The sequence below is a fragment of the Salmo salar genome, chromosome ssa02 (assembly GCF_905237065.1).
Source record: "Salmo salar chromosome ssa02, Ssal_v3.1, whole genome shotgun sequence".
NCBI lineage: Eukaryota > Metazoa > Chordata > Actinopteri > Salmoniformes > Salmonidae > Salmo > Salmo salar.
Window position 1 is genome coordinate 85,054,766 of NC_059443.1, and position 15,437 is coordinate 85,070,202.

The 15,437-nt window shown below is 48.0% G+C and overlaps 1 protein-coding gene across 1 annotated transcript; it reads left to right on the top strand.

Annotated features, from left to right (window-relative positions):
- Window positions 1-497: 497 nt before the first annotated feature.
- On the top strand, window positions 498-14,436 carry LOC106593263 (uncharacterized). The gene is made up of 10 exons (XM_014184605.2): window positions 498-1,144; window positions 8,668-8,840; window positions 9,226-9,677; window positions 9,753-10,074; window positions 10,177-10,981; window positions 11,062-11,274; window positions 11,379-11,716; window positions 12,315-12,574; window positions 12,724-12,972; window positions 13,064-14,436. Exons 1-10 carry the CDS (start codon window positions 727-729, stop codon window positions 13,611-13,613), a joined length of 3,780 nt encoding a protein of 1,259 aa, XP_014040080.2. The 5' UTR covers window positions 498-726; the 3' UTR covers window positions 13,614-14,436.
- Window positions 14,437-15,437: the final 1,001 nt, after the last annotated feature.

A 15,437-nucleotide genomic window follows, 5' to 3' on the forward strand; every position in this document is an offset into this window, starting at 1 on the left:
GTAGCTGGCTAGGCTATTCAAACTGTAACATTAGCTAGCTTTCAATAAATTGGATAAATGGTCCATGGAGTTACCTCTTCATATTATCAAGAGAATCCTTATTGCATGCTGACTATTTTAAATGCACTCTAAAACATATATTTATCTTATTTCAGTCTTTGGGCGTTAGACATATCTGTTTCTCTTCATCAGACAGCAGCTCACGTTTCACAAGAGGCTGTAGTTATATAGTAGATAAAAGCAGGCCATTGGCTGCCTACATCACCAGGGGTATGTACGAGACTTCTGATTGGTTCCAAGTTTAGTAGTTCTGCAAATTTGCCTGAGCAGACAGAGTGTTAAAATATACTTTTTATGAGAAAATGTGCAATAATTGAAGGTGACAACAAATGTTATAGTCATAACAATATTTTAGCCACTCCAGTCAGCAGATGGCGTTCTGGGAATTTAAGGCGATGCTGCTAGTGTGACGTATAATCTAGTGGACGGAACGCTTCTTTCAACAGCAGCAACAGTTCGTCAGCCACCTCGGTAGCTTGCTAGACAACATAGCCGAACCAATAAAGCACTATAGACGCTTTAGTGTATATTAGCCACTATGTTTTAAACCCACTTATGTCTTCTAGTTAATTATCCAATTTAATTTCATATTTACGGCGCTGTTGTTTTTAGTCATCCAGCTGGCAGTTAAGTTATCACTAGCCTAGCTAGCTAACATCCCCGACCATGAGGTCACTAAGCTACTCTCCTGCTAAAGAAGATGAGGTCTGCTGGACGGAGAAAGAAGTTAACGTTAAAGAGGAGGAGGAAGAGAAGGCTGTTACAGTAAAACAAGAAGTAGACGGTGAGGCTGTTAACGTGAAAGAAGAGGAAGACGCGTTGAGAGTGAAAGAGGAGGATGATGTTACAGTGAAAGAGGAGGAGGATGTTACAGTAAAAGAAGAGGAGGAAGAGGAGGATGCTGTTTTTGGAGTGAAAGAGGAGGAGGGGGAGATGACTGTCACATTGAAAAAGGAGGAGGAAGAAGAGGAGGAAACTGGATATCTGGGCCTGGTTTCCCAAAGGCATCTTATGTCATACAGTGGTTCTAATGATGAACTTAGCCGTGAAATGGTTTTGAAAAACCGGTCCCTGATTAACACTGGTAAGTGCTGTCTTAAAAACAGAGGCACAAACTCTGCAGTTGTTGAACTGATGTGTGGTGTTAAAGGGGAAATCTGCAATTACATCCATATTTGGACATTTAAATCATTTATATATAGCCATTGATTCTTGAAGAATATAACACATGCCTCATGAGCGTAGTTCAACTGTTGTACCCCATCAGAACCCTAAATAAGTTTTTTTTTACTCCAATGTTTAGAAACAATGTAAATCAACACTGTATAGCCTCAACATGGTTAAAACTATAATGTTGATATCATGGATGGTCAGTCCTTGCCTCCATAGGTCTGTAGATGAATTTGAGAGTAGTTACATTTCTCCAGCCCCTTCCCTCATCTTATTACCAAAACAGTGGTGGAATTACAGCTTTGTTATTGTTTTGACTGCATATTGGTTGATTGATCTGTGGATTTTTTTAAAGGTACAACCTAGGATTTAAACAGCAACAAAATGGCTCCCCGGAGACTTGGTTTGGTAAACAGCTGGGGGATGGGGGCTGGAGAAATGTAACCACTCTTAAATTTATAGAAAAAGCTATTTTAGAAACCTTAACCCCAAACCTAGCGACCTCGTCAAGAAGTTCAGACATCTTGGTGTAACAGTTATAAGGTGTTGGCTTGACAGTCGCTGGACCCAGGTTTGAGTCCTGCTCAAGGCTACCCCCTGAATTCACTACACTATGAATACAAGGACTGGCCATCCATGATGTCATTACGATAGTTTAACCAGATTGAGGCTATACAGTGTTTGTTTACAAACAGTGGCGTTATACAAGCTTATGTTTTGGTTTCTGATGGGCATAGAGCATACAGGTTGAAACATTTGAGGCATTTATAAGTTCTATTCTTCAAGAATCAATGTCTATAATGCCTGACCCCATTTAGTCGACTGGTCGATAGGCTGTTGGTCGACCAACATCTTTTTAGTCGAGCAAATTATATATGTTTTTTATGGCACAAGACACCTGTCTTGCGCTGTTTCAGTGGACTAATCCATTGCGGAGGCTGTGGGGGTGGCACAGTACAAGAAGGGGTGTGTACACTACATGATTTTGGCCCCGATTTAGCTGTCTGACAAGTTTTTGTGATCGGGACGAAGTCCCCATGTCGTTGCCTACTCGGGGTGTGCGGCCGTCACCGACACTCGTTTAATGTGAGCTGGTCAGAGACACAATCTGAGGGCTACTGATCACATCTTTGAGCAGTCCCAGATGTCCCGATATTTTCAAGCATGTTTGATTTTATCTGCACACAATGCTTTTTTTAGTGGTGAGATGTGCAATGACAAGTTTTGAGAACGGTGATCAGAAATAGCCAATGAGAGCTCACCAGAGAAGAAGCCATGGAGATGATGATGATGTTGTGTAGACTCCAGCAGGAGAGATGACTACTAGTATGTGTTTGTATTTGCCTTTAACCAAAGCCAGTGTGAAATCGTTACAGCTTTGATGTTCACAAGCAATGTTATTCAAAATGTTTGGTAGATATTTCAACTCTGTAGTGTAAGGGTGAATATCTGACTGCTTTGAGCCACAGCTAGTTCTAGCTACGTTAACAATCTAATTACATTATCACGTCATTGTTTTAGAGAGAACATGGTGGTAAATCAAATCAAATTTTATTTGTCACGTGCACCGAATACAACAGGTATAGATAGACCTTACAGTGAAATGCTTACTTACAGGCCCTAACCAACAGTGCAATTTTTAAGTAAAAAATAGACAAATAAAAAAACACTAAAATGACAGTGAAAATAACAGTAGCGAGGCTATATACAGGTGGTACCGGTACAGACTCAATGTGGAGGCTGTATACAGGGGGTACCGGTACAGAGTCAATGTGCGGGGGCACCGGTTAGTTGGGCTAATTGAGGTAGTATGTACATGAATGTATAGTTAAAGTGACTATGCATAGACGATAAACAGAGAGTAGCAGCAGCGTAAAAGAGGGGGAGTGACGGGACACAATGCAAATAGTCCGGTTAGCCATTTGGTTACCTGTTCCGGAGTCTTATGGCTTGGGGGGTAAAATCTGTTGAGATGCCTAGACTTGGCGCTCTGGTACCGCTTGCCATGCGGTAGCAGAGAGAACAGTCTATGACTGGGGTGGTTGAGGTCTTTGACCATTTTTAGGGCCTTCCTCTAACACCACCTGGTGTAGAGGTCCTGGATGGCAGGCAGCTTAGCCCCAGTGATGTAATGGGCTGTACCCATACCCTCTGTAGTGCCTTGCGGTCGGAGGCAGAGCAGTTGCCGTACCAGGCAGTGATGCAACCAGTCAGGATGTTCTTGATGTTGCCCCTGTAGAAACTTTTGAGGATCTGAGGACCCATGCCAAATCTTTTCAGTCTCCTGAGGGGGAATAGGTTTTGTCGTGCCCTCTTCACGACTGTCTTGGTATGTTTGGACCATTCTAGTTTGTTGGTGATGTGGACACCAAGGAACTTGAAGCTCTCAACCTGCTCCACTACAGCCCCATCGATGAGAATGGGGGCGTCCTCGGTACTCCTTTTCCTGTAGTCCACAATCATCTCCTTTGTCTTGATTACTTTGAGGGATATGTTGTTATTCTGGCACCAACTTAATGATTGTGTTGGAGTCGTGCCTGGCCATGCAGTCGTTGGTGAATAGGGAGTACAGGAGAGGACTGAGCAGGCACCCCTGAGGGGCTCCAGTGTTGAGGATCAACATGGCAGATGTGTTGCTACCTATCCTCACCACCTGGGGGCGGCCCGTCAGGAAGTCCAGGATCCAGTTGCAGAGGGAGGTGTTTAGTCCCAGGGTCCTTAGCTTCGTGATGAGCTTTGAGGGTACTATGGTGTTGAACGCTGAGCTGTAGTCAATGAATAGCATTCTCACATAGGTGTTCCTTTTGTCCAGGTGGGAAAGGGCAGTGTGAAGTGCAATAGAGATTGCATCATCTGTGGATCTGTTTGGGCGGTATGCAAATTGGAGTGGGTCTAGGGTTTCTGGGATAATGGTGTTGATGTGAGCCATTACCAGCCTTTCAAAGCACTTCATGGCTACGGACGTGAGTTCTACGGATCTGTAGTCATTTAGGCAGGTTGCCTTTGTGTTCTTGGACACATGGACTATGGTGGTCTGCTTGAAGCATGTTGGTATTACAGACTCAATCAGGGACATGTTGAAAATGTCAGTGAAGACACCTGCCAGTTGGTCAGCACATGCCCGGAGCACACATCCTGGTAATCTGTCTGGCCCAGCGGCCTTGTGAACGTTGACCTGTTTTAAGGTCTTACTCACATCGGCTACGGAGAGCGTGAACACGCAGTCATCCGGAACAGCTGACGCTCTCATGTATATCTCAGCGTTGCTTGCCTCAAAGCGAGCATAGAAGTGATTTAGCTCGTCTGGTAGGTTCATGTCACTGGGCAGCTCGCGGCTGTGCTTCCCTTTGTAGTCTGTAATAGTTTGCAGGACCTGCCACATCCGACGAGCGTCGGAGACGGTGTAGTACGATTCAATCCACAGTCACTGTGGGAACGACGTCCTCGATGAATTTATTGATAAAGCCAGTAACTGATGTGGTGTACTCCTCAATGCCATAGGAAGAATCCTGGAACATATTCCAGTCTGTGCTAGCAAAACAATCTTGTAGTTTAGCATATGCTTCATTTATTTTTATGTTATTTTGTTTTTTTCTCCCCAATTTCGTGATATCCAATTGGTAGTAGTTACAGTCTTGTCTCATCGCTGCAACTCCCATACGGACTCGGGAGAGGCGAAGGTCGAGAGCCATGCGTCCTCCGAAACACAACCCAACCAAGCCGCACTGCTTCTTGACACAATGCACATCCAACCCGGAAGCCAGCCGCACCAATGTGTCAAAGGAAACACCGTACACCTGGCGACCTGGTCAGCGTGCACTGTGCCCGGCCCGCCACAGGAGTCGCTAGTGCGCGATGAGACAAGGATATCCCTGCCAGCCAAACCCTCCCTAACCCGGACGACGCTGGGCCAATTGTGCATCGCCCCATGGACCTCCCGGTCGCGGCTGGCTGCGACAGCCTGGGCTCGAACCCAGAATCTCTGGTGGCGCAGTGGTCTAAGGCACTTTATCGTAGTGCTAGCTGGGCCACCAGAGATTCTGGGTTCAAGCCCAGGCTGTCGCAGCCGGCTGCGACCGGGAGGTCCATGGGGCGATGCACAATTGGCCCAGCGTCGTCCAGGTTAGGGAGCTACACTCTAGCGACTTGTGAGACACAGCTAGCACTGCGATGCAGTGTCTTAGACCACTGCGCCACCTGGGAGGCCAGCATATGCTTCATTTGACCTCTTTCTTTTTAGACCAAGTCACTGGTGCTTCCTGCTTTAAGTTTTGCTTGTAAGCAGGAATCAGGAGGATAGAATTATGGTCAGATTTGCCAAATGGAGGGCGAGGGAGAACTTTGAATGCATCTCTGTGTGGAGTAAAGGTGATCTAGAATTTATTTCCCCTCTGGTTGCACATTTAACATGCTGATAGAAATGAGGTAAAACTGATTTCAGTTTCCCTGCATTAAAGTCCCCGAACACTAGGAGCGCCGCCTCTCGGTGAGCGGTTTCCTGTTTGCTTATTTCCTTATACAGCTGACTCAGTGCGGTCTTACTGCCAGCGTCTGTCTGTGGTGGTAAATGAAGAGCCACAAACAATGTTTATGAAAACTCTCTTGGCAAATCGTGTGGTCTACAGCTTATCATGAGATACTCTACTTCAGGCGAGCAAAATCTTGAGACTTCTTTAGATTTCGTGCACCAGCAGTTGTTTACAAATATTCACAGACCGCTCCCCCCTCATCTTACCGGAGTGTGCTGTTCTGTGTAGCCGGTGCAGCGTATATATCCCGCTAGCTGAATGTTTTCCAAGATATTACAGTTTTTGATGTCCCGTTGGTCGGATATTCGTGATCGTAGTCTAATTTATTCTCCAATGTTGGCAAGTAATGTTGATGGTAAGGGCAGATTGGGGGTAAAAGCAGATCTCAAAGTTGTAATTCTATACTATTTAATTGACTATTTACTTTCGTTTTTTGATGGCATGCGTTATGCGTTTGAAGTGTATGTAGTTGAATGCATTCTATGATATGTGACAACCTGATGGCCATTGGGGCAAACGTGTCTTTCTTTGTAAACTGAATTAAACTGCATATGAAGTAATGATCAATTCGGACACAGAGGTGGTCAAAGCAGCTGCTGACATGTATGTTTTTACTTCACTATTAATTGACAAATGACATTTGGTAAGTTTTGGTAAGTATTCAGTTAAAGTATTAAAGTGTTTTCAATTTTTTCCTATCATCAGCCCAAGGAAATGTATTGGTAAGAGTCATCTGGGTTTAAAGGAGAATCACTGCATGTATGCACTATTAAATATCTTACCTTGTTGCTGTCATCCTCCATGTAGCTGTCATCCAATGTGTTGCTGTCATCCTCCATGTGTCATCCTCCATGTAGCTGTCATCCTCCATGTAGCTGTCATCCTCCATGTAGCGGTCATCCTCCATGTAGCGGTCATCCTCCATGTAGCGGTCATCCTCCATGTAGCGGTCATCCTCCATGTAGCGGTCATCCTCCATGTAGCGGTCATCCTCCATGTAGCTGTCATCCTCCATGTAGCTGTCATCCTGTATGTTGCGGTCATCCTCCATGTAGCGGTCATCCTGTATGTAGCGGTCATCCTCCATGTAACGGTCATCCTCCATGTAGCGGTCATCCTGTATGTAGCGGTCATCCTGTATGTAGCGGTCATCCTGTATGTAGCGGTCATCCTCCATGTAGCTGTCATCCTCCATGTAGCGGTCATCCTCCATGTAGCTGTCATCCTCCATGTAGCGGTCATCCTCCATGTAGCGGTCATCCTCCATGTAGCGGTCATCCTGTATGTAGCGGTCATCCTCCATGTAGCTGTCATCCTCCATGTAGCTGTCATCCTCCATGTAGCGGTCATCCTGCATCTAGCGGTCATCCTCCATGTAGCGGTCATCCTGCATGTAGCGGTCATCCTCCATGTAGCTGTCATCCTGTATGTAGCGGTCATCCTCCATGTAGCGGTCATCCTGTATGTAGCGGTCATCCTGTATGTAGCGGTCATCCTGTATGTAGCGGTCATCCTCCATGTAGCTGTCATCCTCCATGTAGCTGTCATCCTCCATGTAGCGGTCATCCTCCATGTAGCGGTCATCCTCCATGTAGCGGTCATCCTCCATGTAGCGGTCATCCTGTATGTAGCGGTCATCCTGTATGTAGCGGTCATCCTGTATGTAGCGGTCATCCTCCATGTAGCGGTCATCCTCCATGTAGCGGTCATCCTCCATGTAGCGGTCATCCTCCATGTAGCGGTCATCCTGTATGTAGCGGTCATCCTCCATGTAGCGGTCATCCTCCATGTAGCGGTCATCCTGTATGTAGCGGTCATCCTGTATGTAGCGGTCATCCTCCATGTAGCGGTCATCCTCCATGTAGCGGTCATCCTCCATGTAGCGGTCATCCTCCATGTAGCGGTCATCCTCCATGTAGCGGTCATCCTGTATGTAGCGGTCATCCTCCATGTAGCGGTCATCCTCCATGTAGCTGTCATCCTCCATGTAGCGGTCATCCTGCATGTAGCGGTCATCCTGCATGTAGCGGTCATCCTCCATGTAGCGGTCATCCTCCATGTAGCGGTCATCCTCCATGTAGCGGTCATCCTCCATGTAGCGGTCATCCTCCATGTAGCGGTCATCCTGCATGTAGCGGTCATCCTGTATGTAGCGGTCATCCTCCATGTAGCGGTCATCCTCCATGTAGCGGTCATCCTGTATGTAGCGGTCATCCTCCATGTAACGGTCATCCTCCATGTAGCGGTCATCCTCCATGTAACGGTCATCCTGCATGTAACGGTCATCCTGCATGTAACGGTCATCCTCCATGTAGCGGTCATCCTCCATGTAGCGGTCATCCTGTATGTAGCGGTCATCCTCCATGTAGCGGTCATCCTCCATGTAGCGGTCATCCTCCATGTAGCGGTCATCCTCAAAGTAGCGGTCATCCTGTATGTAACGGTCATCCTGCATGTAGCGGTCATCCTCCATGTAGCGGTCATCCTCCATGTAACGGTCATCCTCCATGTAACGGTCATCCTGCATGTAGCGGTCATCCTGCATGTAGCGGTCATCCTGCATGTAGCGGTCATCCTGCATGTAGCGGTCATCCTCCATGTAGCGGTCATCCTCCATGTAGCGGTCATCCTCCATGTAGCTGTCATCCTGTATATCACGTAATCATGAGTTTCTCTTTTCCATTTTAATCACTAATTTCATTTCAGTTTTACTCTCAAACTTGACCAACACTCATTTCATTATTTTGTTACATCCTGTCAGTGATTGATATTCATGTGGGCATGTTTGAATGTGCTATTAATTTAATCAATGTAATCTAAATTTGTGATATGTCTTCATTCATGCATGCATTTATTTATTTTATTTATTCATTCATTCAACTTATTTATTTCTGTGTCACTTCAAAAGCCGTAGCCCTACAGGTCCCCCCATCGCTCCCTCGGCCTCTGCCTCCAACTGACCAAGTCCCGGCCCCGGTTCCTGTCCCGGCCCCTGCTCCTGCCCTACTGGGGCAGAGCGAAGAGGAGGATTTGCCCCGGCAGTCCTTCCTGCCTCCAAGGCCTGCCTCAGAAAGTGCTGAGGTAAATTCATCAACTGTAATGACACCACACAGTTAAGATATTAAACAGTATGCCATAGTATGCCATTCTACACAGTTGTCTTGTCTCCTGCATACTCTCTCCATACTCTCTCCCTGTCTGTTTCTCTGAAACATTACCATTACCAGCCCTTCCTTCCCCCCTCACTCTCCCCTCACTCTCTCCCCTCACTCTCTCCCCTCACTCTCTCCCCTCACTCTCTCCTCTCACTCTCTCCTCTCACTCTCTCCCCCCACTCTCTCCCCCCACTCTCTCCCCCCACTCTCTCCTCTCACTCTCTCCTCTCACTCTCCCCTCACTCTCCCCCATCACTCTCTCCCCTCACTCTCCCCCATCACGCTCCCTCTCACTCTCTCCCCTCACTCAGCTGCTGCTTCCAGAGAGTTGGCGTTCATCTCTTACCAAGGAGCAGCAGCGGTGGATCGGCCGCACGCTGTTCACCAGGAACAGCTTTGGGAGGTCGACACTCACCACTGACCTGGTCACGTGGTGGACGCCTCCCCAACCGCGGCCGATCTACAATCAGCCACCCGCATCCCCTGACCCCTTCTTCGCATGTCAGCTGTTCCTTTGGATGCCCGTACGTATATGGGCATACAAGCTGGCATGTCCCCAGTCTGGGTGCAGAGGCACACTCTGCAAGGCTGGGCTCTACAAGACCATCCGGAGGGTCTTGGACATCGACCGCTGGTATCTCATGGCCACTGAGTACCTGGAATGCGGTCGGTGTAAGAAGAAGGTCGCGGGGTGGTCACGGGACCTTGTCAGTCAGCTGGACGCTCGGCATCGCTGCCAGTTCCCAGCAATATTGACATACAAGTAAGTTCACAAGATTTTAAGTAATTAAGTAAAATGAATGCATGTCATTCATATGCTTTATCTCTCTCTCTCTAGGCTGTCCTGTGACCTGCGGGTTGTGAGGATGCTGAGGTCGCGCACTTTGGGGAACAGTGCGTCACAGACCTACAGCAAGCTGTGTGAAAGTCACAGCGAGTCCTGGATGCGGAGTTGTATACGGTACCTCGGGGAGTGCGAGCAGTTTCTGGCCTTGGGCTCTGGGCGGCAGTTCACTGATCCACCGGAGATGCCCCCGGTGCCCTCACCCGTCTGGCTGCTGACAGTCTACAGCCATGACGTGCTGTCGCGGCTGGTCGAGCTGAAGTCCAGGGTCACCTCCATCTTTGGGTCCATCTTAAAGATGGACTCTACCAAGAAGGTGAGTTTTCACTTAAAAATGTAAAGCTAAGTCATGTCTGATTTTGTATATCTATATTTAAAAAATGTCTTTACCTTTCTGTCTTTGCGTGTCTGTCTCAAGGTGACTAAAAAGCTTGCGAGTACCGCTGCAGACACGGCCGCCTGGGTTACCAACGTCGGTAACGAGTATGGCCAGGTCCTCGTCAGTGTCCTCACTGCCGGTGAGAGCGAGGGCCTGCTCCCCATGGCGGCTGGTCTCATGGAGCGGTACCGGCTTGCCGGGGTGGCGCCCCCCCAGCTCATGTACGTGGACCGAGACTGCTGCTCCAGCTTCGGCGGATCAAAGACAGCTGCCATGTACAATGAGTGGGACCAGCTGGTGGTTCGGCTGGACATCTGGCACCTGATGCGGCGGTTCGCGTCAGGTGTCACCACTGAGAGCCACCAGCTCTACGGTCCCTTCATGCGGCAGCTGTCAGCCTGCATCTTTGAGTGGGATGCAGGCGATGTCCGCCGACTGCTGGAGGCCAAGAGGTCTGAGCTGGAGGGGAAGCACGGGATGGTCGGCCTCACCGAGGCGGAGGTTTCGAGGCAGATCGGCAGGAAGGAGATGGCACTTCACTGTCGGCGTCGTACGCGTGGAGCTGCGGTAACCGAAGTCCTTCTCCTCGACCTCCTCGAGACCTTCAACAGCGAGAAGCGGGTCGACACCCTGGGCATCCCGTTGCTGGACTCCATCCGCATCCAGGCAATCTGGAAAGAGCAGAGGCGCCACCTCCACTGCATACAGGACCCACCCGGTGTACAGCTGTACACCGAGACCGGCAAAATCACCAAGGGCGGCGTGATTTTGCCGGTTTATCGCTGCGCACGGGGCTCTACATCCTTGGAGTCATTCCACCTCCACCTCAACCGGTTCATCCCAGGTAATTGACGTTGTGGATGCTTAATGTTTAATGTTAACAGCAAACAGCTCTCCCACCCTAATCATGCATTGTTCTCTCAGGTACCAGGGCAAATGCCATGCATTTCCAGGCATTCCTGTTGGATGGACTTGTGAGGTGGAACGAGGACCGTGCGCAAGCGGCAGTGGAGGGAAAGAACAGGCAGCCCCTGCTCTCCTACAGTGGCCATCTGCAGCACATCCTTAACCTTAGCAGCCAAAGGGTGCTTGGCAAGGAACAGGTTAAGGACTACACCAAGCCTAGCGAGTACACGGGTAAGTCGAGTAAGAGAATGACCATTTACATCAATTGCATTAATTACATCCCATTAACACTTCCCTACTCTGCTTTTGGCTGATTTTTTTTTGTGCTTTAATAGGGGAACTCCTCGGAGTGGAGTACCTGTACTCGCAGACTGGCAGAGTGCTGCAGGATGTCAGCGCGGACCCTGACCTTCCGGAAGAGGCAGCCGCCGTCGAGCAGCTCGACGAGGAGGATGAGGGCTTTCAGGAGGAGGATGTGGACCCAACAGTCCACATCCCTCATGTTACTCCTATGAGCGCCCCGTCCTCCAGCTCAGCGGCACCTCTATCAGGGGAACCCGCTGATGCACCCAGGTCTGGGCCATCCAGTCCCACCGCCCCTGAAGACGGAAGCTCTCCTGAGGCCCCTGATCGACACGGTTCTCCTCACCCTGACCACTCCTCTGATCCAGAGGTAATTATAATTTACCTTTTGTGTTGTTGAAAAGAAAAATGCTATTGCAACCTCTTTGACGTAAGGAATTGAGACAAAAAAAACTCTAGACAATTTTCAGGTCTTTATTATAATACCAAGGATGCCATCAGCTGAGTGCATACATTTAGAAAGCTCACAACACATCTTATTCTCTTCCCTTGCAGGCGTCAACTCCCCAGCTATACATTTTATAACCCCAATGACTTTCCCCTCCTTTCCCCTGTGGAATGTCCATGGTCCTCTCATTGTTTAGCTATCCATCTTCTGGGCCTGACCCTGAGCTCTGATCCTAGGCAATTTCCTCTTATCTGATTAGGTCATGGTTTCTAAATTAGCAAACACAAAGTTTCATGACCTGAACTCCATTAATACTCACAGTAATCATTCACTAAACAGGATACAAACAAACTACAGTTTAACTTGAAACATGTTACATTTTAACAGAATCCATCAGTGTGACTTTCAGTTACATAATATAAAATAACATCTCCTATTTCCTTTGTAGAAGAATCTTATGTGTTACCCCTAAATGTGTGACATTGTCCTCATCGATTTTTCCATGTCTTTTTATCTTCAGGGGGAGACACAAGGCCCTGATGCAATGCCGGGCTACCAGCATGTCTGCAGGCTTGCCAGGGCCTTGGTGAGGGTGAGGAACCATCAGGGGCTCTCGGACCGCAGGGTAGACGGTCTGGTGGCGCTGTGGCTGGCGTTGCCAGACTTCGAAAAGCAACACTTGATCAACCCTGCCCGACACCAGGAGAGGATCGTTCAGGGGCGGTTCAAGGCAACGAAGGGGAAGTCGTCCATTATCCTAGGAAAAGACTCTCTCCAACGGTATGTTGTTAGTGTTCATGTCCTCCACCTTACTATTATATTGCCTGCCTCTACATTAAATGCATATGAAGGTCAGGCGATGGCTATCATTATACTTTGGCTATCATTATTTTTCAATCTTCTCTAATTATTTATCTCCTCTGTTTCAGTTGCCTTCTCGGACTCAACATGGGCCCTGCAAGTTGGCCAGGCACCAGCCGTTTGGTGGAGGCAATTTGCAGACAGCTCTGTCAAATCCATCCCAGCGCCACGCAGTCTGCCGGCGTCAAGAAGAGCAGGTGGGCGCTCATTCTGGCAGACTACGTGGCCATCAGGGAGGCAGTGCTGAACAGCCCGAGGTTGATGGCCCAGACCAACCTTCAGCTCTTTGAGCTGAATCAAAAGACCATCAGTCAGTGGTAAGACATTAACTTATGGAAGACTTGTTACATATGTGACTAATGACAATCTGAGTGACAGCTTTGTGTTTGTTTTCTCTCCCTGTTTCAGGTACTCCCGGTGTCAGAGGGAGAGGATGGCGCTGCAGCAGGGATTGGGGCTCGCTCCTGCCCCCAGCGTCACCGCCCAGCCCCTCCCTGCAGCCAAGCCCCTCCACTACCAGCGGGAGGGAATCCAGGCACTCTTCCCTTTCCCTACGCCGCCCCCCCCGGTCCCACGCCAGACCACCCAGCAAGGAGGGCCCGCCCACGCGCCCATTCTGCCAGCCTACCTGGAGCAACAACCCCCCGCACTTCCCGGCCCCTCCCAAGCCCTGCAAGCCCAAGGACCACAGACGGGCTCCTCTTTACCTCCTCCGGTGCCAAGGACAACGGCTTGGAGGAGGAAGAGGATGGCGGAGGACAAAGAGGAGGGGACAGCTGGGAAGAGAAAGAAACGCGAGCAGTACGTCTGCTCCAAATGCGGGTTGCCGAAGCGGCGGGAGACGGGGCACAGCCGCTTCGGCGGAGTGGGATTCTGCTCTGTTGCTGCGGGGGGTAAGACCGTGGCCCAGTGGCTGGCGGAAATGAAGGACGCTAAGGGGCGAGGTGAAGGACACTGACCCACTGGCTGGGTGGTCGGACGTTTTTATTGTAAATAGTTCCCTGTTCCCCTCTACCTGGACCGAGACCTTGAATGCGGTGTAGAGGCTTGTGTGTGTTGAGGACCCTCAGAGCTATATTGTCTGTAGTCTATAAGACTACTGGTAGGTTAACCCATGGTAAGCAGTCCTGAGGCGAGACACCAGACTAACATCGGTCCGTTCCCAAGCAAAATGCACGTTTTATGAGCACATGAACATTTTATTTACATAGTTCAATAAAAGGACTGTGTAGCAAAGACAGACAGGATCGTGATGAACCTGTAAAAAAAAAAAAAAGGGATAGACATTAAAATATACATGTATAAATCAAACATGATTTATCAATACATCTTCAAGTGAAAACTCAACTTCTTTGTAGAGCTAATGTTTTTTTCTACAGCAGTAGCTATAACACATAGATAAAACAATATAAGGCATGAATAACTTACCTTTTGCAAGTATAGAAATTTCTGTCCACAGGTCAGTGGCCCAGATGCACTTCAAACTGCTCTTGATGGTGTAACGCCAATCAATCAATGCTCCAGGCGCCCTATCACTGCGAATGATATACATACACCTGACGGTTAAAAGAAATAGAGCCTGTATGCATGCAAATGTCCCATGTACTAAGGCATACACACATACACAATACATTAGAGCAATTATGGTGTGTTATTTTGTGTATAGAGATTGCTGACATTATTATTTAATGTTTATTGGATTTACATTGCAATAATTATCTTTCATTTGATCCTGTTTCCCTATATATACTCTGGTTCATCATTAAAACTCTTAGACTGGGCTTCTGTGTCTGTCATCACTGTTTTGACCTGGTGCTCAAAGCACATGGCTACTTAATATGCTTTGTTGCCAACTCCTCCTCTCACCCAGCAAACCCCCCCCCCCATTTCCCCTCCTCATTGGACTGAGAAGAATGGGCAATTTCTTCGTGTAATCCTTTCACGCATTCCTCTCTGTTTCCGATTGTCCAAATTGTTCCATTACTCCTCTCCTCCAATCAGATGCTTCAGCTTGTTCCAATTCAGAGAAAGAGAGCAAAAACCCGCCAATGAAGAGCCTAGCTTGTTCCAATTGGTTTTAAGCCAATCATGTACCTCCGAAATGTTCGTAACGTCACTTCATCACAAAATATTTTTGGGGGGCAGCCATTGATGATACCCGGTGAGTATATGAGGGAAATGTGCAATGAATGTAACATCGACGACTAAATGTGATGAAATATGACAATAACAGCGTAACAAAAGCCATTGCACGAAACCCCACCAACGAAACCTACACACTAGAAACATGCTCTGCAGCTGCATTCACAATACGTCCTTAAGCAAAGACTAGCAGTGAATGCTGGGTAGCCTACGTAAAAAAAATACTGTAACGTGATTTAAAAACTCTTGAATCCTATGTGAAAATGTATAATTTGTTTTAATGTTGGGAAGTAGAACAACTATGAAAAGCAGCTTATTTGTGACATTTAGACTTTATTTGTAGATGTAGAACTGGCCTAGAAAAGACATTGTATTCCCATATCACCTCTGATTCAATATTCTACCCTATCACCGACCTAGACGGGACATATATGATATCCCATATCACCTCTGATTCAGATGCTAGAACAGCAAGACACAAAAGGTTCATTCAAAAATACAATACTCTCCCTACCAGCCTTCTGTGGGAATATTCTAGTGGTGGTTTCTGAGGGTCTGAAGGTCAGTTTGAACCCCGTTGGACCCCAACCATGACCAGAACCATCATTAGGGTTAGCAGTGTGGTTAGGGTTATTTAAGG

Excerpts from the sequence above, each read along its gene's own strand:
- LOC106593263 (XM_014184605.2), top strand. The coding sequence starts at position 727 with ATGAGGTCACTAAGCTACTCTCCTGCTAAAGAAGATGAGGTCTGCTGG. Across the intron at positions 10,075-10,176 it reads AGATGGACTCTACCAAGAAG|GTGACTAAAAAGCTTGCGAG; the intron begins GTGAGTTTTCAC and ends GTCTGTCTCAAG. Across the intron at positions 12,575-12,723 it reads GGAAAAGACTCTCTCCAACG|TTGCCTTCTCGGACTCAACA; the intron begins GTATGTTGTTAG and ends CCTCTGTTTCAG.